The following is a 25,531-nucleotide window of genomic DNA, read 5'->3' on the forward strand; positions in this document are numbered from 1 at the left end:
GCCATCTGGGCCAAGCTGGCCAATGGCTCTTGCTCTTGGCTGTGACCGTCCTTCTCCTCTGCACCCTGTCCTTCTTTATCAAGGAACCTAATACAAAGCCTAACAGGTAAGAGTCTGACCCTTTCCAAGTTCCCCCTCATTTATTAGAAGAAACTGAAAAATTACAGCCCGGGGAGGGCCGGGGCACTCGGAGACACTGCTGTGTTTACAAGGGATGTCAGGCATCAGGATGGTTGTTAAGAGTCCCTGGCAAGGAAGGTCAAGGGGTGACTCGGGGGACACGGAGGTGGTGTCACAGGGAAATCAGGGCGCCATGGGGCTTGGACAGAGAGGAATCGGAGGCAGGAGTTAGAATATTGGCGTGGTGTCCAGAAGACATAGGCAGAAAACAGGAGGACTTTCCCCTCTGGGACTATGAGTAACAAGAGCAGCTGTGGGGTTAGTTTTTATACACCATTCTCGGTGTCCTAGAGCAAACGCTGTATCCTGTGAATTCCACTGATTTCTAAATTGTACCATCCCTGAGATGCTCGGCAATAAAATGGGGGGCTGCTCACTCAGGGAGGCTGCTTAAGTTCTGGGCCCCGAGTTCATTCTTCAAAAGGACCTACTAGACCATTTTTCTTAAAAATACATCTCCAGCGGTGAGAGACCCCTTTCTTTCCAATGTATCTTGAATGATTTTGGATATATATATATATATATATTTTTTTTTTTAAATAGAGGTATAGTCAGTTTACAATGTTGTGTCAATTGAATGATTTTGTTTCACTCTTCTTAGAATTTGAAAGTAAAACATGCTCTTATTAAGCTGAAAAAAATACAGAAAGCTAAAGCCAGAAGTAATGGTCTCTCCATTACACCCCCACCCCTACCCACTCTCCAGGGGTGACCACTCTTTAACACTTTGGTGTGCAATACTTATATTCCAGGAGCTAACACTTCCATAGCTTTCACTAAAAGCCAGGCACTCTTCTAAATGCTCTGTGTGTACTGACTCACTAATGCTTAAGAGTATGAGTCTATTGGGATACAGAGAGCTTAAGTGACCCAAGTTCTCCCTGCTGGTAGTTGTGGGGCCAGGAGTCAAATGCAGGCATTTTGGTTCCTTAATCTGTGCTCTTTACCTAATGCTAGACAAGCCCTTAGAATAGATAGTTAAATAGATAGGTAGATGGATGGACAGACAGACAGATAAATAGGGGTCACACTATACACATGGTTCCACAGGTTGACTTTTTAAATCAGCACCATGTCATGGACCTCCTTCCATGTTAGCACATACAGACCTACTACTCTCTTCCTTTTCATTCTGTAGAATGGATATAGTTCATTCAACCAGCCCCTGTCAGTGGGCACTTGGATTGCCACTCCTCTTTCACACACCTTTGTGCACTTATGTAAGTGTTCCTGTCGGCAGATTTCTAGAAGTAGAATTGCCAAGATAATGCATGCGTTCACGTTAAATGTCAACAGAGACCGTCAAGTCATCCTCAGAAAAGGCTGCACTGACAGGAGTTAAGAGTTAACTCCCTCCCCCTCTGTAGCAACACTGGGGGTCCTTAATGCTTTTCAAGTTTAATCTTCTGATAGGTGAGAGCGTGTTTCTCTTTCTAATTTGCATTTCTCAGGCCCCTGGTGAATGTGAGGATTCTCTTAAGTTCATAAATCATTTGTATTTTTCTATGAATGACCTGTTTGTGTCTCTAGACTTTCTAGAAAATTAAATGATTTATCTTTTTCTTATGTGCAGGAGCTTTCTGTATATTAGGGATATTAACCCTTTGCTACCACACTTGTTACAGTACTTCGAATGTTTTCTCCAGCCTGACGTTTGTTTTTATTACATTGTCTATGGTATCTTATGTCATACACAGGGAATTTTTATGTAGATAAAAATTCATCTATCTTTTCCTTTATAGCTACTGGACTTTGTGCAAATTTTAGGAAAGTCTGTCCCATCCCCAAGTTATATAAATTGCCTTCTTTATTTTCTACGAATAGTTTCATACTCTGGTTCTTTAAGCTTAAATGGTTAATTGACCTGAAATTTACTTTTGTATATGGTGTAAATAAATGTGGGTTTGTGTATGTTGGACCTCTTGATTGTAAGTGACAAAACCCCAACTCAATCTAGCTTAAAGAAGAAGAGGGCAGGAGAGATGTTCAGGATTACAGACATTTCGCGGGTGGGGGTGGGCTGTGAGAAGCCCTCATCGCGAGAGGTGCCTGGTCTCCTTCCCCAGCCAATGCCACATGCCCCAGCGTTAAGGGGAGATGCCTGTTACTGATCTAGAGATTTCTGAAGGCGGAGGGTGGCTGGAATTGTCCCGAGTGTAACGTACCTGGGAAGAAGGCGGGAACCAGCGTGCCCATCCCGGGGCACTGGCAGCCCAGGAGGCTGTGGAGGGCAGCCCAGCACTTCCTGCGGTGTCGCGGAAGGATCAGAGCCCCACAGCTGCACTCAGAAAGTGTTTAGGGGCACTGAATGTGGTCCTAGGGAGGACTTTCCTTAGGGCATCCTCGGTGCAAAGGAGAGGTCGCCCCAGAGGAACTGCATTTACTGACCTTGCGGAGGCCACCACGACACCAGGGCGCCAGCAGCAGACAGAAGCCCGCGGAACTTCAGTGTGAGCAGGGATACTGCGCCCACCCCCGCACCCCGATGGCGGTCACTTAAGTAGCAATACCAGGAGAGCTGGGCCCTCAAAAGGAAGAGCCCTGACGGGGACTCTCACCTCCCCCTCCCTCAGCTCCCCAGCCTCCCGCACCTCTCCTGGCCCACCCCCAGGGCTAGGTCAGCCTTGACCTGGGTCTGGGGACGGGGGAGAAGGCTGCGACCCAGGTGGGACACCTGGAGCTTTAAACTAGATTAGATTGGACTTCAGGGGTTTTAGTTTGGTTTTGATTTTTAATCTTTCCTGTAATTTTTTTTTGACTGAGTTGTTTTGTTTTTTGTTTTTCTAGTTTAAAAAAAACTTTATTTTTTTGTTTTTTTTAAGGGGGGGAGGATTAGTTTTATTTATTTATTTTTCTAACTTTTTGGGAGGGGTAGTTAATTAGGTTTATTTCTTTACTTAATTTTTTAATGGAGCTGCTGGGCATTGAAACAGGACCTCGTGCATGCTAAGCACGCACTCTCCCCCTGAGCTACACCCTCCCCCCAAGACTGAGTTTCAAACATTGAAAGTAACTGTGAAGTTACTGAATCTGTCCAAGACTTTAAGGGATGGGAAAAGGGCCACATACTGAGACTTCCCAATAAACTGTTTATTTAACAGTGTTCCAAAAAGTGACAGAGAGGGTGGGAGCCGTGACAGGAGAGGCCCCTGAGGGAAGGGTTCTGTGTCTGTTGAAAGCGTCAAAGAGGAGATGGAGTCTGGGAGGCAGCTTGGGCTTGGTGTTTAGGGAGAGGTGTGTGGGGACAAAAGGATGACTAAGTAAGTCCTAAATCAGCAGCCTCTGGGCTGCTCGGGGAGAGAATCCGCCTCCGGGAAGTGAAGGGCTTCCTCTGGGGAGCAGAGGAAGGGCATTTAGGAAGGTGGGACAGCAGAAGGCTTTTAGGCAAGGCAGTGGCCTAGGAAAGTGGTATTTTAAAATGACTGGTCCATCAGGAGTGAACAGGATGGATCAGAAGGATGAGGAAGTCACCAGCTTGGCCTGAGCAGCAGTGGCAACCTAGGGGATGGGCAGACTCCACAAGTGGATTATCCGGACAGACCAGCACTGACTTCAGCATAAACACAAGGTAAAGAGCATCAGGCCACAGACAGAGACTGTGGAACAGGAAGAAGTGGAAAACCAGGAGGTATTTTGAAGGAGAGGGGTGGGACAGAAGGAGAGGCAAAACTTTTGCAACTTAGAGACCAGTAAGGCCCCTCTTCCCACAGGCTTCCTGGGCAGAGGGTAAGAGTAAAATCAGAAAGGAAAGGGAGTTGTCAAGTGTCAACCCTACCTGGAGTTCCCCTTCGGTTATGAAGGTCATGATCATGGTGGTGTGTTTACCCTTCACCAGGCACCGTGATCATTTCAGAGTTGGAGAAGATTTCCAAACCCTAGCCCACCTGTGCTCCAGGGGCCTTTCCGTGGGTTATTTCTGCTCTTCACAATTGTTGTCCAAGATTAGTAGTTTTGTTCTTTTACAAAAATGGAGAGTATGGAGCTCAAAAAGGCTAACGGGGATTCCCCCAAGCAGGAAGTCGCACAGCGGATATTTGAACTTAGGGGACTTGAACTCCGAACCCCATGTTTCTCCGCTACCTTGTATGTGTGGACTCTCAAGAGACACAGTCTGATGGAGGAGAGAGACGTACACAAAGCAGAACGCAAGTGATATTATTAGTAGCGATAAATGACCTTGACAAAGTCAAAGGTGACAGGTGCTACGGGAGCAAATTGAAAAGAGTAACTCCAACCAGGGGGATGGGGAGGGGGGAAAGGAGAACATGGTGAAGATGGTAGCATTTGCATAATCCCTGAAGGCTGTGTGACATTTCCACAGGCAGGAACTCGGCAAACTAAGGACACGGTACAAGCAATGGCGCAGAAATGGGAAAAGGCAGGATGTATTCAGGAATGGGAGGCTGATGGATGATTAACAGACACCCATATGGCACTGGTGGCATGCCAGGCTCTGGTCTCAGAGTTATGAGCACTCACCACATACCAAGCCTGAAGGAAGAAACTATCCTCATCAGCCCCTCCTTTACAGATAAGAGAGGTTAGGTAACTTGTGCAAGGCCATCCTGGTCACTTCTGCTCCAACCCAGGCAGGCTAGCGCCAAAGTCCCTGCTCCCAGCTAAGACGCCAGGCTGGCATCACTCCACCCAACACGGCCTCTACCACATCCATTGTGGCACAGTGTCAGAAGCTCTGTGTTTGTTGACCTGGGTTTAAGACAGAGTCCTTGAAGCCTTGGGCAAGGACATTATGGTGACAGCGTGATTAGGGGAAAAGGACCGAGAGAAAGTCAAAATGAGCTGGATTTGGCAACAGATAGAATGGTGGGGGGATGTGGGGGTAAGGATTTAAAGACAACTCTATGATTTCAAACCAAGGTTACTGGACTGCCTCTCATAGCATCTTTTTTTTTTTTTTTTAACATTTTTTATTGATTTATCTCATAGCATCTTAAGACCATCCCAAGTGCACTGACCAAAACTGTTCTCAGTCTCCAATTTGCTTTCTGATGCAGAGACATTATCTAAGACCATGCCTGTGTCTGCTTGGCTTCCCTAGTCTGAAATAAATTTGTCTTGGAAGACACTATGCCTTGTTTTGGACTCAGAGATGATCATTAAGAGTGAGCTGTGACATCAGACCTATGGATTCTGTTTTTTATTGTATTTCGTTTTGGTGTGAGAAATATGACTTTGTTTTCTGTAACCTCCTGATCTCTGACCCTGGACTCCCATCCAGAACCAGGAAAACTTAACCTCAGCCATTCTTACTCCCCTGCCCCATCCCCAGGAGAGCTGATGTGGTGCCAAGGCACAGGAGGGGGCAGCTGCTTCTGAGCCTTCAAACTGCTGCCAGATACCCACTGTCCCTGCTCCTGGCTCCTTCACACCACCTGGCTCAGGCGTGAGAATTTGCTATGACCTTGTCTCTCTTCCCAGTTTCTACAGGAAGCCAGTTCCTTTCAGGGGTCTTGTTAGGCCCTGGGGACACTACCAGGAAGTAGGGGTCCTCTGAGCTTGGGACCCACAGGCCTCTCCCTTCTCCACGTCCTTTCATTCCCCCACCCAGCGAAAATCTTTCTAGGGAGGGGATGGTGGTGCAGGAAATAGAGAAGTCCTTCTCCAAGATACTTTATCTCTTTCACCAAGTCTTCTCCCCATTTGAGGGCTTAGGTACCGGGTGGGGGTGGGGAAAGCCAGTAGGCCTTGCAGGGTCCTTTTTATTTTCCAGCTCTTGCTTGTCACATGTGTCCGTGGGGACAACGAACGAGGCGTTGACCGTGAACTGTTGGTGGTGGGTGGGAGGCAGGCGCCCATGGGGAAGGGAGAAAGTACAGGGAGGAAGACAGGTAGAGAACATCCCACAATGTCACACGGCTGCACCTGTACGTGGAGCAGGCGCAGAAAAGGACGGGGGTGCTCGTGCCCTAGCGGTCATCGGTGGATTCTCGGAGGGAGAGTGATCACAGGTTGACACCTTTTTATGCCTAATTTCATTTCCTGCTTTTTCAGTAATTCACACACAATGCTCTTATAGAAGGAGAAAGAATCCAGAAAAGCTCAGTTCTGAAGAAAGAGTCAGGAGCAAAGGAGCCAGCTTAGACATCATTCCACTTTGAAGAGTCCCCCTTAAGCAGAGCTGTGCCCCCAGGTTGCATCCCCACTGCCTCCCACACAAATGACTAATAACACTCTTGCATCTACTTATATTCAAGTCTGTTCCCCTGTTAGATCGTGAGCTTCTTAAGATCAGTGGCTGTATTTTTTTCATCCCTAATCCCTAACAGATAGCTCCAGATGCCTGGCATATAATCAGCACTAAATAAATATTTGTGGTATAAATACTGCGTTGTGTTTTCGAATTCTCATAGAATTCTCAACAAGGGGTCTCGTTTAGCTTTCAAAGTTTTCCCTTTAATTTTTTATTTTTACTGAGTAACATGCAAATTTTTCAGTGAAATTGTATTACGGGGGGCTTACATCAAAATAGAGCAGTCTGCATGTCTTCTTGCTCTGGGATACTGACTCCCAAGGAAACGACTTCAATTCTCTCTGCTGTCCTTTTTGGTACCTACCACCGTATTTCTAAGTAACATGCATACCTGCTAGTTCTTGACTTCTCTATTTAAAAAAAAAAATTGGTGGGGGGGGTGTTAATTAGGTTTATTCATTTATTTTAATGGAGGTACTAGGGATTGAACCCAGGACCTCGTGCATGCTAAGTGGGCGCTCTACCACTGAGCTACACCCTCCCCCTTGATTTCTCTATTAAGTGATTAAGTGCTGTCAATGAAATATTATTTACCCACAGCCTTGAAGCCTGTCACCTCTTTAGATTTTCGTCCTGGGACATGCGAACCCAAAGGGGAGCCAACGGCAAACTCAAACTATCGCTGTGTGTTGCACGGTGTTAACACCTGACCCAATTCGACTTGCCTCTATTTGTATAGCATAACAGTATTTTTTTGAAATGCCTTTTACATACAGGCTTGTAAAATCCTTACAACAGGTTTATGAGTTGAGCATTAACCCGGATGTGCACCATTGCTCATGTGCCAAGTACCAAGAAGTTAGTGTTCTCTCAGACTTAAATTCAACACATGAACACACAGGGGCGGCCAAGAGGTGAACACATGAGCTGGTGATGACTGCGACACACAAGATGACTGCCCCGCACGTCCCCTTGTGGGAGACTTGCTTTAACAGAGCCCTGTGTCGCCAGGAAGTATAAACAGTAAAACCCTGATCCTGCAGTTACTGAATGCTGCCAAGGCCATGGCGCTCTGCGGAGCTTCTCAGGGAGCTCTTCCAGCCCCACTCACTCTATTCCTTTTTCATGTATTTTTTTTTTTAATGGAGGTACTGGGGATTGAACCCAGGACCTTGTGCATGCCAAGCGTGCGCTCTACCACTGAGCTGTACCCTCCCCGCCCCCATCACTCTAACTCCTTTACTCTTCTCCTTCCTTCCCTTTCCCTGTAAAAGACTGTGGGGAGGGGGGCAGAGGCGGAGAGGAATATTATTTCCCCCACAAGGTCAGTATCTCCCAAATGCCAGGATAAAAATGTCACCTGAGGGGGGAGGGTATCGCTTAGTGGTAGAGCATGTGCTTAGCATGAATGAGGTCCTGGGTTCAATCCCCAGGGCCTCCATCAGAATAATAAAATAGATAGATAAGTACATAAATACATTTTAAAAACCTAATTACCTCCCCCTCCAAAAAAAAACCCCCACAAAACAAACAAAAAAAAGTCACTTGAATGGGCATAATCCCTGAAACAGATTTTACTGTCAAGTGCGATTATCCCCAAAGGCGATAATCTAGGTACCAGAATCAGGTGATAAAAACTGACTCTGCTTTATTTTTTTTAATTTTATTTTTTGTATATATTTTTTACTGACTTTGCTTTAAACAGCTCTGGTTCATGGGGCAGAGTTTCTAGCCACTAGATTGTACAGGTCATTCCGTATCTGTGATTCCTGACCTACACCTGCCGTTGTTTTGTTTGAAACATTTTCTTCCCTGGTTACCTTGATCCCGCCACCCGCCACCAGCGCCCCATTCAAGGTCTTCTTGCATCTCCTTAACTCAGGGCTGTGGGTCTGTGTACATCTGTGTGCGTCCTGGGGAGGGAGACTGCCCAGCTCTTAAACCAGATTTCCATCGTTCTGGCCCACGGTGAGCTCAGCTAGGGAAGAGCATCTCAGATAGGACTCCCCTGCGCAGGAAAACCTTTAGAAATTGGATCCAGCCATGGCAGCACCTTGGGCCATGACTAAATTGTTCTCCTGCTCTCGTTTCCATTGTATATTTTCCCAGTCAGGATTTAACTGGCGGAAACCTAAACCAACAAAAGAACCAGCCTTGATTTGAAAAAGGAACACTCACCATAACGACTGAATACAGATTACTGCAGGGGTTTTTTTTCCTCCTAGCCTACAAACAATGAGGGCAAAAGTATAGCTTTTGGGGTCATGGAAGCAACTTGTAGACACAAATACACTTTCAAAGTAAAGTTCTCAAGTGGGCATTGTTCATTTGAAAGCATGAACGTTCAGGATCCCAGAGGGAAAATAAACTTCAAAATTCGGAAAGAAAAGCAGAACAGCTGGTTTCCATTTCAGATAAGACCCTGAAAAGCTACGTGGACACCCAGGGAGCTTTAGAAACTCCACTACAGGCTGGGCTGCGGAGGGGGCGTGCTAGAGCCCGGACCCCCAGCGCGGAGGCTCCTGGGCAGGGAGTGAAGAAAGACACAGCTGGGGAGACAAGAGTTTGCTCCCCTTTCAAGGAGAAGCAGGATGAAAGCTGGGGAGAGCCAAATGCGTAACCAGGAGAGGAGAGCACGCACCATAAAGATAAAGGTAGAATAAAGATAAAACTCGGAAGCCAGCAGTAAAGCTGACGATGGTGATTGTAGATAGCGTCTTCCGAGCTCTTTTTGTGTTCTCCATAAAATAATCTTTTACTCCTTATGGCTTTATTAGTGGCTTATCATTCGGGATGTGGTTGCCAAACTGCTTCCACATGCTGGTCAGCTTGTGTTCCCCTGTGTTATCTCTGGTACTGAATTCTTGGAAAAAGACTACTGTTCTCCGGCCAGCCGGTATTTTATGGATTTAGGCACAAATGAACTTTGAACCTTTTGCCATGTCTTCACTTCCAGGTTCCCCTTGGTGATGTGTACTTAAGAATTTCGAGGGCGGAGGATGCCAGATAAATATTTTGCAGTTGTTTTATGTACTGATTAGAGCTAATGATATGTTTATTTTTTTTTAATGCAACATTTTCTATATTTACCTCCCAAATAGATCAGAATTATCATCTCAAGTGTCTTTTTTGCTTGGGTGTGATCCAAGAGTGGTTTGCCTACCCATCTGAACTAGAGGCCCTTAATAGAAAAAAGGTTCCTCCCCCACCACCACCCCAGTCCAGCCACTCCAGCCACTCCAGCCTGGCCCACAGTGTGAAGTTTAGGATCACATAGGGTCTGGACAAGACAAATGCAGGGCACTCAGCACTTGGGCGGAAGCAATTCGAGCATTCAGCAAATTCCATACATTGCTAGAGCAGGAGGAAATGCCAGTATGCACATCCGTATTGCTAGAGATCACAGGTGTACTCTATCATAGGGAGTTGAAATGAAAGTTAATTACATAATTTTGTCACTACCTGGGTCGTGGCTGTGACTGCCTGTAAAATTTAAACGTGTCATCAGTAACCTGTAGCATTTGCAGACAGAATTGTCCCGCGTGGAATCTCTGTACCACTCTTGCCTCCAGGCGGGACAGTGGAGAGGAGGGCTACTGCTGTGTCACTTGAGGGCCAATGTGACCACTAGGCATCGTGCTCTGTCTGAGAGGTGTGACATACAAGACCAGCCCTGCCTCAGTGTTTCCTCAATCACAGTCATGGGGAGGTGCTGGCAGTTTGGAAGGAAAACTTGCACCAGCCTATTGAGGTTTGGGGCTGGGAAGTCGGGGGAGAAAGGAATCCACCAAGGGTCACAGCAGAGCAGCCAGAGCTACTTGCTGAGCAGAGCTGACACCTAGACTTCCATTCTGCCAAATGGCAAGCCTGGAGCTGACACTCAACCGTCAGATTGAAGAGGAGGAGAGTGGGCCTCAGCCCCATGCTCCCAGCACTCAAACTATTCGACTCAGTCGAGGCAGCACACATCACTCAGGCAACACGTTCTGGACTAACTCGGGCTTTCCACGCTGCACGGAGCGATGTTTTTTCAGAATGAATATTTTGGGGGTGTCTGCCCAGCTTGTGAGCCAAGAACCCCCTCTTTCTCTTGAGTGTGTCCCACTCCCATGCACAGGATGTCAGGTAGCGTGTGACCCAGACCCCAGGGCAGGGATGGAGAAGGGACCCCAGTGGGCCAGAATCCCTCCAGTAAAAATGAAAAACAGGAGCAAAGAGAGTCAACAGGCCCCACAGAGGTGTTGGGTGGGGCGTCCTTCACGGCCATGCGGGCTGAAGGGCAGACTCAGAGGGAGCAGAGGCAGAACAGAGACAAGGTCTCGGAACGAGACTCCTGGTTCCAGACCCTTCTAAAGGCTCAACCACGCTTTGCTCCTGGGTTCCTTGAGACACTTTCCATCCTTATAATAAATTTCCTTTAAAAATTTTTTTTTTCAATTGAAGTACAGTCAGTTTATAACGTTGTGTCAATTTCTGGTGTACAGCATAATATTTCAGCCATACATGTATATACATAAGTTCCTTTGCATATTCTTTTTCAGAATAGGGTCCTGCAAGATACTGAATATAGTTCCCTGTGCCACCCAGTAGAAACTTGCTGTTTATCCGGTTTTGTGAGGATTTTCCTTGCATTTCCGATCGTAAGAGACGTTGTGCCGAAGTTCAGGAGGTATTCTGTGGGAGCCGTTCCCCATCTAGACGGAGGTTTGATGTATTTGTGGGAGAGGGAGAGCTACGCGTCCTTCTACTCCGCCGTCTTGGCAACCTCTTCTCCTTAATTTTTTTTAAGTTAAAAATAAAAAATCGAGAAAGAATAAGGGCTTGCAGGCTATTAGCCTTTCTAGGCTGGTCCATACCACAGTCCAGCCCTGTATGTGGCCTTTCTCGTCTCTCTAATTGGAAATATCTCTCATTCAAGTTACTTCTTTGAGCCATATAACAAAGTGTTGGCTACTTAAGGTTAATTAAATATGTGTGTGTTCCAAGGAGGAAGGACCCCTTGGGAGGTCCAGGGCAAGGACATCCCTGCTGGCCCACTTCTAACAAGCTTCAGGGAGGTTAGGTCCTCACTCAGGGTCAAGGTCAGAACAGAGACAGCCCCTCCTGGAGGACCTGAACAAGTGTATATCCTTGTGGCCAAGGAAGTCAGGAAGTATGGCATCGACTAAGAGGGTTGGCCACCGCGCAGGAGGGAGGAAGGGTTCACAGAGTAACTTCCTTCTGCATGTGTTGCCTTGGGCCAGCCCTGTATTTCTCCGGTAATGAAAGATTCCCTTTGTCTCCCACCTTCAGTAACTATAACCATGTGTTCCATGGGTCCAAGGTCTGTGCCTTATTCAAATTTGTGCTCCTGGGACCTACTCAGGAAACTTTGGGCACTGCACAGAGTGGACATGTAGTAAACGTTTGTTGAATGAGATGTTCTTCTGTATGTACATATTTCAACTTCTACTCCGATCTGGTTTAAATCCATTTTCCTTTGGGCTCAGAAAGCCTTTTGAAGGTACTGACGTGATGAGGCACTGCGGTAGGTTCAGTAGTAAGGGCTGCATAGGATGATTTTTCTGCCTCTTCAGAGTTTGTAATTTAAAAAAGAGATGACATTGCCTTTGAACAAAAAGGACCCCCACCCCTGCAACGTGACTAATTCGATGACTTGTAGAGTTTTTGCACTGGCGTTGTCGCGGGAAGTAGAGCTTGGGTCAGGCTGCCCTCTTTGTCCTCTTCACACTCACCCATTTCCCAGCATGTCTCCTCGTTACCACTTGACATTTATTTGTGTGATGATCTGTCATCCCCTTTATCTCTTGGGCTCCATGCGGGGAGGGATATGTCTGGAGAAGCTCATCATTGAAGCCCCAGGAGCCAGAACAGTCTCATGGGAGGTGCTCAGTAAGTATTTGCTCCATACAAGGATAAATGAGTGACTGCTGGGTTGCATGCCTGGTAGAAGTCAAAGCTGCAACCAGAGGTGGAGACGAAGCCAAGCAGATCTCCAACCCGCAAATGATAAAGCAAGAATGGCTTTTCAGAGAAGGGAGGGAACTCATCTTGTGCCAGATGCTGTACACACATGGTCAGACTTACCTCAGAAGCAAAAAGCAGCAGCCCATTTTACAGATAAGAAAACCGAGGATCCGTAGGTTAAGATTTCTCCCAGTCATACCAGCTAATAAACAGAAATACTAAGATTTTCACTCAGGGCTACCTGGCTACACTCTCACGGTAGTTTTCCCCCATCTTCATGTAGCCTCAGTAAGTCGTGATGTTTGGCTTAGAAAAAAGAGTGGTGGGAACAGACAAAGGGAGCTTGAGACAAGAGTGACCAAGTTGAGTCAGGAAGGCCTAGGATGCCAGGTAAAGGACACCTGGAAATCCAGCTGGGTAATAGCCAGGTCACTAGACAAGAAGATTCTTTTTTCCAAAGCTACCAGGGGTTCCCCCCAAAACTTGTGCTGCATGGAGACCCCACCACGAAGTCCAGTTAGAGAACCACATAGAGCTGAGGACCCAGGTTTTTCTCTGTACAGCACCTGGTACTAACTGGCGTAAGTTAAATGATACTTTCTGACAGCCCTACATCCAAGTAGAAAATGAAAAGAAAATAAAGTAAATCCATTCCCTGAAGCCAGAAGTCAGACCAGCCACCCTAAATCTACCTCCTCCCGCGGCTAGAATAAGCACTCTAGGATGGAAATCAGCTTATGTGCCCCACTCCTTCCTTCGGCAACCCCCACCCCATCTCCCACGCAAAATCCTTCCATAGCTCCTCCTGGACCAGTCGACAGATGGTAAAGACTAAACTCCTCAGTCCAGCATACACTGCCCATAATAATCTGGCCCTACCTGTGTGAGAGCATCTCCTGCCTCACAGCCCCCATCCCCACCATTTTGTAATTACTCCACAGCTCCCACCCTATGAGATTTCAATGCTTCTGGGACTGAAACATCCTCCTCTCTGCTGCTAGTCCCCTTGGGAGGGGAGCTCCTCCAGGAAGCCTTCCTTGCTTCCACGGTGTCCAGACAGAGCCCTGTCCTTTGTGCTCCCGATGGGCTTGCACGTTCCCTGGGGCGATATGTGTCTTCTGTCGTAATGACACACTGTCTGTCTCCACCAGACTTCCTCTCGCCTGTGGCTAGGAAACAGCCTTTTGTCCGTCATCTCCAGCATCTAATGTGAGACATGGCAAACGTGGTGGGCTCTGGACAAACACCTGCCGAGCATGTGTTTGTCCTAACAATGCCCACAAGCAAGTAGGGCTGGACTCGTGATAGGGGTTGAAGTGAATCTTTAAGGTAGATTTTTTCCAAATCAAGATTGGCTGCTACAGTCTTAACAGACATGCGTCTTTCCCATTTCCTTGTGGACAAAGTTATCTTTGTTAGCTACACTTTATTTTTGTTTTAAAAAGTCCACTGAATCACACAGATACTAGGGGACGGACTAGATTCCACAAATTAATTCTTAGACTCACGATCCAGAATATAGTGGAAGCCGGGAGCCACAAAGGAGCAAGCCTGGAGAGCTGGGGTGCAGCCCGGAGGGGATGGGCAGCTCAGCTCTGCCCCCGGCATCCATTTCCGGCTCCCCAAACTCCTTTCTGCCACCAAGGGTTCTTTATTGGTCAGAGGTGAGTTTCCAGACCCACTGCCAACCATGCAGCTTAGTTTTGGGTAGTGGACGGTGACGCCCCCTTCCCTCCTCTCTTCTGGAGACGGGTTTGAAGTCCACTTGAGACACAAGAGTAGATACTAGTTATGCTTCTCAAGTCCCTGCAACCTTCAGCCTTCATCAAAGTCATCTCTGTCCCTAGGAGTCAGATTCCAAAGGACATTAAAGAAAGGTCACCAGAGTTGCTGCAAAAGGCTACATCCCCCGCACCCACCACAGGAGGGAGGATGACTGCCCACGCAGAGCCCACGCAAGAGGCCAGCACGTTGGACACAGCCCCCGAGGCCACAACCCGCACGGCTGGCGAGGGCAGAGCAGAGGCCAGCAAGGCCAGTGCGGAGGAGCCGCACAGAGCACACAGGACAGCCAGGACGGCAGCCCCAGAGATGCAGGAGAGAAAGGACGCCATGCAGGACACACTGCCCCCGGGAAGCCAAGGCGGGGGGCTGGCCTCTGGCAGGATGGAGGCGCCATCGCTGAACAAGCAGGACACAAGGACGAGCAGAGGACCAGGGGACCAGAAGGCGAGGCCGGCAGCCTCGAGGACGGTGCCTGCGAAGTCTCAGGGCGGAGCGGCAGTGTCATCAAGGACGCCCCTTCTGGGGAGTCAGGCCAGAATGAGGACCCCCGCAAGAGCCAGGCCAGCAGGGAGGGGAGCCAAAGGAGCCACCACAGTGGCTGCCCCACCCGAGAAGAGAGCCCAGGCCACCCAGTCCTCGGCCCCTCTCCAGGGGCCCACCACCCAGAGAGGCCAGAAACTGCGGGCCGCCAACTTCAAGTCTGACCCGCGGTGGGATTTTGAGGAAGAATACAGCCTGGAGGTGGGGGGCCTCAAGACGGTGAGTATTTCTTCTCCCACCTTTGCGGCCCCTCCTGGCAGAAACCCACCCCGACCCTCTCCCTTCCCTCCCGGGCTCTGACCCTAAGCTCTGCCTTACTCACTCGTGCTCCCCCTGACACTGCTCTCACACCCCCTCTCCTTCCTGTAACGGCAGAGGGGTGAGGCGGGGAAGGCAGGCCCCAGAATCATGGCCCTGGGCAGCAGGCGGGGTTGTGAGCCAGAAGGGCTGCCCTGAGCCCAAAGGAGGCCCGGTGGGTCATCCATTGGGGTGGGAGAGTGTGACTTGCATGGGAACCCCATCCTCCAGCAGGGGAACAGGGCCCAGATGGATAGGGACCAAGGGACAAGGACACCCCAACCCAGTGCCCAGCCCTCATACCCTGTCCTCCCTGCATAGATAATTGCATGATGCATCCTCTCTTCTACCCAAAGAAAAACAGCCAGGGCCACAGGCACAGGAGGGAAGCCTTCAGAATAGGGCTGTTTACACACGTAACTGTAACCACGCACAGCACACGGGAACACGCAGCCCATCCGCAGGCCAGGCCACCCCTCTCACACGTGGGCAGGTGCATTTGCCTTGAGGGCCGAGAACCACCCGTCTCTGGGAGCCCTCCTGGCCACAGTGGGCCTGGACGCTGGCCAGGGCGGGGCCAGGAGGCCCGGGAGTAGGGTGCAAGAGGTAGCGGAGGCAGTGCCTTCCCCACTTTCAGGCCTGCTTTCTGCCCCCGACCCCCCACCCCCCAACCCTGCCCCGCCCCTGGTCCTGGCCTTCCTGGGCCTCTCCTTGCCTGACTCGTCCTCCTGCACGCAGACTTGCCCTGACTCGGTGAAGGTCAAAGCCTCCAAGTCACCCTGGCTCCAGAATCTCTTCCTGCCCAACCTCACCCTCTTCCTGGACTCCAGACACTTCAACCAGAGCGAGTGGGACCGCCTGGAGCACTTCCCTCCACCCTTCGGCTTCATGGAGCTCAATTTCTCCCGTGAGTCCTCGCCCCAGGGGCCTGGCTGTGGGCTAAGGGCCGCTGCTTTTTGTATCTGATCTGCCTCTTCCCTGGGGGCCACCAGCCCTGGGAGAAATGATGGGCCAGACCGTTGCCCCTTCCAGGGCTTTGAATGGAGCCCCTTTTGTTGCAGTGGTGCAGAAGGTCGTGACACGCTTCCCGCCAGTGCCCCAGCAGCAGCTGCTCCTGGCCAGTCTCCCTGCTGGGAGCTCCCAGTGCATCCGCTGTGCTGTGGTCGGCAACGGGGGCATCCTGAACAACTCTCACATGGGCCAAGAGATAGACAGCCATGACTACGTGTTCCGGTGAGCCATCTGTCCCCAGCCCCCCTCCAGCCCCTCTCCTGCCAAGCTGGGCTCTTCCGAGAGATCTGATGGGGTGTTGTGTGTCGGTCTCCGGCAGGTGCCGTTCCTGGGCTCTCTAGGGAATTTCTGTAAATATGTGCCGCCTCCCCATTTCTCCTTCCTTTCCCTGCCCACCTCCACGCATCTCCCTCCTACACTCACGTGGCCTGTCTGATTTTGTCTTTCTGTACAGACTGAGTGGAGCTATCATTAAGGGCTACGAACAGGATGTGGGGACTCGGACGTCCTTCTACGGCTTTACTGCCTTCTCCCTGACCCAGTCACTTATTATATTGGGCAGTCGGGGTTTCCGGCACGCACCTCTGGGGAAGGTGAGCAAAGAGGAAAGGGCCTGGCCATACAGAGACTCTGGATGAGGGAGGATGCAGGTGAGACAGGGAGACGAGCATCCTGTGTCTGGAGTCTGTGGTCAGTACAGGCCCTGATCGTGTGAGGGGCAAGAGCAAGGAGGGCAGCCAGGCCAGGGCTGAGAAGAGCAGGCAGGAGGTCTGGAGTCAGAGCCAGGCCACCCGACTGAAGGCAGGACTCCTGGACCACACGCTGTCCTTGGTCCTCAGGATGTCCGCTACCTGCACTTCCTGGAAGGCACCCGGGACTACGAGTGGCTGGAAGCACTGCTTCTGAATCAGACCCTGGTGAAAAAGAACCTTTTCTGGTTCAGGTACCCACCCTCCACCTTTACCCCAGGCTGAGCTGGGTAGTGAGCAGCTGTGAAGGGCTGGACAGGGCGGAAAAGTCTTAGCTATCATGTGGAGATGGGGTCCCAGGTGTGCCCCTGACCCTTACTTGGCCCACATCAGGTGAGGTAAGAGAGCTGAGCCTGAATGACCCATTCCTGCCACAGGCGCAGGCCCCAGGAGGCCTTCCGGGAAGCCTTGCAGCTGGACCGATACCTGTTACTGCACCCAGATTTGCTTCGATACATGAAGAACAGGTGAGATGAGAAAGCACCTGGGTTGGGAGGATAAACTGAGAGTTCAGGATTTGCAGATACTAACTACCATATATAAAACAGATAATCAACAAGGTCCTACTGTATAGCATAAGGAACTATATTCAATATCCTGCAATAATCTACATCAAAAAAGAGTATGAAATGGAATATATATGTATATGTAAAATTGAATCACTATTTTGTACACCAGAAATTAACACGACATTGTAAATCAACTATACAACTGAAAAAAAAGAAAAAGAAAAAGAAAGCACATGGAAGGGACCAGGTCCCTCTCATCCTTGCAAGGCCCTGACGGCTGGGGGCTGGGGTGTTTCAGATTCCTGAGGTCTAAGACTCTGAACAGCGTCCACTGGAGAATATACCGGCCCACCACGGGGGCCCTCCTGCTGCTTACCGCCCTTCAGCTCTGTGACCAGGTGAGGCCCCTCCCTCTCTCTGCGTGTGTATGGGCACAACCTGGAGAAACAGCTCCGGGGTGCTCCTGGGCCTGTTCAGCACCAGAAGATGGCTGGGCTGGGGGCACACCCCTCTGGGCTGGGGGTCGTGGAGTGAGTGTGGATACATGCAGACGTGCAAGTGTGCATCCAGCGCCCTAGGGATGGAACCAGGATAAAGGGGCCACACCTCCAACACACACAAAGTGCACCCACGGAGAGGAGCCTGGGAGACACAGCTGCAGGCCTCATTTCTCCCCCAACCTTCCCACAGGTGAGCGCCTACGGCTTCATCACCGAGGGACACGAACGCTTCTCTGATCACTACTATGATAAGTCATGGAAACGAACGGTCTTTTACATCAACCATGACTTCAAGTTGGAGAGGACGCTCTGGAAGCGGCTGCATGATGAAGGCATCATCTGGCTGTACCAACGTCCTGTCCTGTAACTTCCAAACCAACGACCTGACCGGAGCCGGGGCCACAGGAGTCCCTGCAGCAGTTCCAAGGCACGGGCTGTGGTGGGAGCCTGCAGGCTCTTCCACCATTTCCCAGCGCCTGGACCAGGCTCTGACCGACTCCCTTCAGACTTCCGAGGGAACAATGGTACAGAGGAGGGGTCGCCCTCAAGATGACAAACAACTGAGGGAGGTTTTGGAAACCTTGGAGATTTGCTGTGGGTTCTGTTGCCTGGAGGTGGGGGCTTGTTCTCAACACCAAGGAACTTTACCTGAGTCTTCACTGTTCCAAAGCTTCCTGGCACAGAAGAAAGAGCCCGGACTTGCAGAGACATGTAGATTTGGGTTTGAATTCCAGATCTTCTACTTAGCAGCTGTGAAATCTTGATGGCATTACTTAATTTCACTCTAGACTGTCTAGAGGGCCCTTCCAGGAGTCATCTGGTTCAAAAAGGTCTGCACCTTTCCTTAGCTTTTGAGCTACTTGACAACTCTCTCGGCTGTAGAAAACTGATAGCAATAAAAATGATTTCTTTCCCATGGAGAGGCAAATAAATTTTGTACAATGAAACATGATTCCCCTGTGGATAGTGACTGGTTTTGTTCCTGTTAGCAAATTCATCTTAGGTTTCCTGATTGCCTACATGTGTTTCCGGACTTTGGGTTCTCCTTTGAGCCAGATTTTTACTACTGCCTTCACTAATTAATGAGTTAAATAAAATCTCCAACGTGTTCATTTTATATTTGTATTAGAGTCGCAATTTTACTCTTTAAAAGAAAAAATCGTCCTTTAACATTTCCTTAGGCCGCTGTTTTCTAATCTGTAAAATGACTTTTAGGGTATCCATTTCACAAGGAATTTTAAAATTGTTGTATGTAAAAAGCCTAACACAACAAGGAACTTGTTTTCTTTCCCCTCTCATTCTTTGATCCTCCCATCGATCTGCATTTTCTCAAACCCCGGGATGAGAATTCGGGCTAAGCTAAAGACGTTTCAGTTCACCGTACCCCTTCGAGCTCTATCTCCGGGATGTGAAGCCCAGAAGAACTCTAGAAGGAAAAACACACACACAAAAACCCAAAACAGACAAACAAACAAACACACACTCTTTTAGACTTAATTCTCAGATTCCAAAGCTGCTCAATACCAATAGGTTCCGATTTGCTTTGCTCAAGAAGGGTGCAGTACCAAATCTGGATGGTAGGTGGCAGCATCTTGACTCCCCATTCTCCACGGTGCCCAGCTTTCCTTTTTTAGGTTTTCCTAGTTATTCCTAGGTGTTCGTTCTTCTATATGAATTCTGGTATACGTTTAGGGTCATATACTATCAGTAGAGGACCTCCAAATCTGCCTCTTCAAATTTAAACTCAGTCTAGCCAAATATAAAGGCTGAGCCTCATTCATCTGGGTCCAAATTTGGATAAACTGTTGGGTTAACTCACTCTGAGTAATTAGACAAGAGAAATCAATCAGAGGCATACGAATTAGAAAAGAATCCACGTGCAGATGATATGATAGTATATGGTAGAATAAGTGTACTGTGTAATATTGGTAGAGTAAGATAGCAGGATATAAAATTAACATACAGAAAGCAGCTGCCTTCACAAACATAAACAATAACCAGGGAGATGATATCATGGAGAGAAAACCTACTTACAACAGCAATCAAGAAGGTAAAAACTTAGCAATAAGTTCAACAAGAAGGGTCCAAAATCTGTATGAGGAAAACATTCAAATACCCCTGAAAGACGCAAAAGTAGATTTGGGCCAATGGAGAGTCATCCTTTGTTTTTGGAAAGAATGACTCAATATAATATATGTGTCAGTTCTCCCCAAGGAAATTTACAAATTTAACACAATTCCAACAAAAATAACAAAACATTTTTTCTAGATCCTAAATGCATACTAAAATTCATATGGATATATAAACATGTAAGAATAGCCCGGAAAACCTGAAAAAGATAGGCTATGAGGGAGGTCCAGCCCTGCCAAATATTAAGATATACTATAAAGTCTCTATTATTAAAACAACATGGTACTGCTGCGTGAATAGACAGATGACCAGCTGAATGGGATAGAAAGTCCAGAAATCTACCCAAGTATATATGGAAATCACTGGGTCCAAATAATTTTGTAACTAATAGACGCAAACAGATAGATAGCTACAAGAGATAACTGTTTGGAAAGAGATGAAACTGGATCTTTAACTTTCACCACACAAGAATAAACTCCAAGGGGAGAGGGTACAGCTGAGTGGCAGAGCACATGCCTAGCATGTACCAGGTCCTGGGTTCGATCCCCAGTACCTCCATTAAAACAAATAAATAAACCTAATTACCTCCATCTCCCCTTCAAAAAAACAAAACAAAACAAGAATAAACTCCAGATGGTTCAGAGATCAAAGTGTAAAAACTGAAATGCTAAGAGTACTAAGCATTTAGGGGTGGGAAAAAAAAGAACTTATAGGTGAATACCTCTTTGACTAAGCTGTAGGGAAGTTTTCTAAACATGATTCAAAACTCAGAGGCAATGGGGGGGGGCAGTATAGCTCAGGTATAGAGCATTTGCTTAGCGTGGACAAGGTCCTGGGTTCAATCTCTAGTATCTCCATTAAAATAAATAAATAAACCTAATTACCTCTCCCCCCTCAAAAAAAAAAAAAACAAAAACAAAAACCCCAGAGGCAATAAAAGATTGATATATTTGACTACGTAAAAATAATAAAATTTTGTATGGCAAAAAAGTCACCATAAAGCCAAAGATAAAAAAATCGAAAAAATATTTGCCATATATATCATGGTTAATCTATCCAATATATAAAACAATTCAAAAAAACGGAAAGAAATAAGACCGAAAACCCCATAGAAAAACGGGCACAAAATGTGAACAGCAACAACTCCCTCAAAAAAGGTATAAAAATGGCCCTTCACCATGTGGAAAAATGTTCAACTTGACTCATAAGAGAAATACAAGTTGAAATGACTCTGAAATAGTCATTTCACCTATCAGATTGGCAAAAATTAAGAAGCTTGACAATCATTTTGTTGGCAGGGCTGTGGGAAACAGGAACTTCCATAATACTTGGTGGGGATGCAAACTGGTACAGCCCTTATGGAGGGGAATTCGGTAATATCAAACAAAACTCAGAGTATAGCTCAGTGGTAGAGCACATGCTTAGCATGCACAAGGTCCTGGGCTCAATCCCCAGTACCTCCATATAAATACCTAATCCCCCTCCACAGAAAAACAAAAAACCACATACGTGTTCACCTCTTACCAAAAAAAAATTCAAAAATCCCTTCTCTAGGAAGTTACCCTGAAGCTATATCTCCAACAATGCAAAAATAAAATGCGCAAGGTTATTGACTGCAACGCTGTTTGAAATTGCAGAATGCTGGAGACTGCTGAAATACTTAAACATAAGAAATGGAAACTTAAAGAACGGTACATCCATACAATGGAGCACGATGCAGCTGAAATAAAACGAGGAATATTTACATGAACAGACACAGTGTGGTTTCTAGGACATATTTTTAAGTTAAAAAACAGAAGTAAAGACAAAAGACTATTTATAATATTTGTACCTTTTACGTAGAAAAGAAGAAATAAGAAAATACACATGTATCTGCTTGGTTTTGCAAAAAGAAACACGAGGAAATGATACCAAAAACTGGTGAGATGGCTACACAAGGGGAGTGAATAGGAACAGGGTAGGAAGGGAGTGAGAGGGAGTGACTCCCCTGAGTATATATACTTTTTGGCATAGCTTTGCCTTCGTATGTGACACAGTCCAAAAAATATTAAAATCAACAAGGATGGGGGAAATTCCAAGTGGAATGCAAAGAGAAACAAATGGACTGAACTGTTAAAGTGTTATTCATAAACACATGGAAGGGAGAAAAACTATATTTCAACTACATGTCCTCAGAATAAAGACAAAAAGAATTGTAAACAAATACTGCATTCTAATCGATAGGTTTGTTTACACAGTGCTGTGGCTTAGTAATTCTGAAATCACTTTCTGTGTACTATGGAATTAAGTAAGTAAATATATTAAGGATAATGGGAGCCAATTTTCTCATTATCAGAAAAAAAAAAGTTACAACTATGGAAAGGGGCACAGCTGTAGTGAACAATGAACCTTACGGTGTTGGACTGGAACTGGAGGTATCGATGTGAACTTGTGATTTTAAATAGATAGCTAAATAGAAGATGACAGCTAGAATTATGTGTAATGGGATATGTTTATGTCCTAGAGGCAATGACACTCCAGTAACAATGACCACAGGTAGTGCCCAGATCTGGGGTTCCTAAACGCCATTTTCCACTAAAAAGAACCAGGGCTTTTTGGAAAAATGGCTGATTCCACAGCTGGGGTATGGAAGGTATAAGATAAACCTGGAACATCTTATTATCCCAGAAGGTAATGAAGTACTTTAAAAATGGGGACACATCCAAAGAAACAAGGAAGCTAGCTTGAAGGATCTGCTGCTGGCTAAAAATAGGCCAATTTGAGAATGAAAATAATAATAATGATAGTAACGAATTTCGACACATGGAATACAACAGGAATCCACGAGCCACACTGATATAAATCAGTAAATAATGAAGGAGAAAGAAATGCTTTTTCTTATAGTAAAACATTACCATTGACCCGAAGCAAATTGGCATTTCTCCAGCAAAGACAGACTTACTCAGGATCAGCAAAGACCTGGAATTTGAGGTCTGCAACTATGGCGGGCCACGTGCAAGTCCCCGCATGGCAAGGGAAGGAGAGAAAAGAAATCTAGGGCAGCTGTCCTCAACAAAGCTTCTCACTGGCGGTGGCTTTGCCGTGGTCACAGAACGTGAACGTGCGCCCCCTTCTGGTCTCCCAACTCTACTTAACTGAGGTTTCTGTTCATTAATACATTACACGGCCCGGTAATTGTAGACGGAAGGAAGAAGTTAGGAAATCACTATTTGACAATCATATGTGTAGATTCAAGCAAGACTCACTCAGGGATGTCAAAACTAATAGGTGAAAGTTTGACGAGGAATAATACATCTACACAGTCTCTAGCTATCTCCCCACCAGATACTTACAAATTAAAGTGAAAACTAGTCACTTTATAGTGGAGAAACCTGGTAAACACCAACTTAACCGAGTGATCAAAGTCAGTATCACTAGTAATGGGACAAACCCCTGTCTGAGAAGGACACAGCATCATTTTTGTGTTATTCCTACCCAAGGCATAAGAACCACAACCTAAGCCCAAGGAAACACCAAGAGAATCCAAACTGAGGAACATCCTATAAAATAGTCTCTAAAACTTACCTGTTAACTTAAAAAAAAAAAATTCTAGGGTCACAAAAGGCAAGCACAGATTGAGAAACTGCTGAAGATTAAAAGACACAAAGAGGAAGGCCAACCCACTGCAACACGTTATCTTCGAATGGACCTTGGACTAGATTTTTATTTTATTTTACTTGCTCTCCAAGACTATTGGGACAACTGGCAAAATATGAAAAAGAATGGTAGATTAGATAAGGGTATTATATCAATGCTAATTGCCTGACTTTTAAAATAGTTGTACTACGGTTATAAAAAAGGACATTCTTGTACTTGGAAAATACAGAGTGAAATATTAAAAATGAAGGGGAATAAAAAAATAAAAAATAATAAGCAAACAAACAAACAGAATGAAGGGGCATCACGTCTGTGGCCGGTTCAGAAGGAATCTCACTGGAATGTGTCACCATGGCAAGCTAACTATTTTGAGCCGAAGGCAATCAAGGCCCAGCAGGCTCAAGAAAAGTGTTTACCCCTCCCTTAATCATCAAAAACAATTTAGATAGGGGACCTGGGCCAGAAAGAAAGATAACTTTTTATCTGGATGGGCAGACATCTGATTACTAAATTTCTGCTCTTCTTTTGACCTTCCTCCTCTTGGAAGCCCCAGGCCCCTATCCCTTTCGGATGGCCCTTAGCATCACTGACACCATCCTGGACCCCTGCAGCAACTTCTGTCTTCCCACTGAACCTACTGAAGGAGGATTGATAAAGGGGCCACACTTAGGCTAACAGATAGCTTATTCTTATGCTTGCCCTTAAAACGGTCATCCTGACCTGACTGACCGGTAGCTACTCACAGCTCCAGGCCCACTGTTAAAATATAAAGCTATTAATTTTACTGTTTCTGTTTTATTCCAATAAATGAAAGTAATAATCGTACTTGGTTTCTGAGTTTTTCTCCAGGGAGAAGGTCACAGAACTGTAACCTTACAAAATAGGCTAAATACCAAGAAGACCACGCCTTGGGCACTGATGAGATAAAAGAGATCGGAAAAAGTGACAACCACTAGCTTCTATAGAATTGGTCACCTGGAGGCATCATGAAGCTGCTCTGAGTCTTATGATGAGAAAATGATTCTGTTGATTGCTTATTGCTTGAGCTATGGCCAGATAGATAATCACCCCCCCCATCTCCAAGGCAGGTTCACAGGTTTGAAGGCACCAGCCTGCTGGGAGTCCCCTTTGCCCTGCAAAGTAATAAAGCTGTCTCTTTTCTTTTAAGCTCCAAGACCCGCATGGCAAGGGAAGGAGAGAAAAGAAATCTGGGGCGAAGAAATCCGGGGTGGCCATTGGAATTTCAATTTAGCTCATCCAGGACGGGGCCAATATTTCAGCAACGCTCCCTAGGGCCGTACCGTGCAGTAAATCTCTCCTCTGCCATCAAGGGCTTTGTGGGTATTGTTTAATGAGCGTTAGGTCCAGGTGGCCTTCTGTTCTGTCAGCCTCCAACAATGAGGAAGACCTTCACTGATGTATTCCCAGCACCCACAAGACTAGTTACTCATTTATAAATCTTGACTTAGAAACACACGTCTTGTCTCCAGTCACATACCCGCATACCCTAGGGTGACTGTAAAGCAGAACCAGTGGTCCCTTGGCGGTGCAGCAGAATTGTATCTTCAAAGTGCTATGAGAAAAGGCCAGCCGAGCCCCGTGTACCAGTAAAACTATCAAGAGCAGGTTGAACCAATGACGTTTTCAGGCTTCGAAAAACTGAGTTTATCACCAATAGCAATTCACTACAGACACTTCTAAACAATGTATTTCTGGAAGAAAGAATATGACCCTAAGAAGCTCTGAAATATGAGAAAGAATGGAGAACAAAGAAATTGGTCGATAAGAGGCAACAGAAAATACAGAGATTTGTCTCTGTCCCTGTCTCCTAACAAGGAACTCTCAGGTCCCTTGGAATGTCCTAGATGATAAGAATGTCTTATTCTGATGAGGTGACTCCAGTGGAATCCGAGACGGCTCCTGGATGGGGGCCGGTCACCAGGAGACCGAGCTATGATTAGAAGCTTGGAATTTTCAGCCCCGTTCTTTCCACTTCTCCAGAGAGGGGCTGGAAAG

At 46.9% G+C, this 25,531-nt stretch overlaps 1 protein-coding gene and 1 long non-coding RNA gene across 2 annotated transcripts in view; one reads left to right on the forward strand and one right to left on the reverse strand.

Annotated features, from left to right (window-relative positions):
- The window catches only part of METTL23 (methyltransferase 23, arginine), a 127,149-nt gene that overhangs the window by 67,676 nt on the left and 33,942 nt on the right, over window positions 1-25,531 (reverse strand). The gene's annotated exons all lie outside the window — the stretch shown is intronic.
- ST6GALNAC1 (ST6 N-acetylgalactosaminide alpha-2,6-sialyltransferase 1) lies at window positions 14,393-18,142 on the forward strand. The gene is made up of 8 exons (XM_010983832.3): window positions 14,393-14,902; window positions 15,719-15,887; window positions 16,042-16,213; window positions 16,446-16,584; window positions 16,831-16,934; window positions 17,118-17,207; window positions 17,548-17,647; window positions 17,940-18,142. Exons 1-8 carry the CDS (start codon window positions 14,450-14,452, stop codon window positions 18,114-18,116), a joined length of 1,404 nt encoding a protein of 467 aa, XP_010982134.3. The 5' UTR covers window positions 14,393-14,449; the 3' UTR covers window positions 18,117-18,142.

The sequence above is a fragment of the Camelus dromedarius genome, chromosome 16 (genome assembly GCF_036321535.1).
Source record: "Camelus dromedarius isolate mCamDro1 chromosome 16, mCamDro1.pat, whole genome shotgun sequence".
Classification (NCBI taxonomy): domain Eukaryota; kingdom Metazoa; phylum Chordata; class Mammalia; order Artiodactyla; family Camelidae; genus Camelus; species Camelus dromedarius.

Coding starts and splice junctions, on each gene's coding strand:
- ST6GALNAC1 (XM_010983832.3), top strand. CDS start 14,450: ATGCAGGAGAGAAAGGACGCCATGCAGGACACACTGCCCCCGGGAAGC. Junction 16,214..16,445: donor AGCCATGACTACGTGTTCCG/GTGAGCCATCTG, acceptor CTTTCTGTACAG/ACTGAGTGGAGCTATCATTA. Junction 17,648..17,939: donor CCCTTCAGCTCTGTGACCAG/GTGAGGCCCCTC, acceptor ACCTTCCCACAG/GTGAGCGCCTACGGCTTCAT.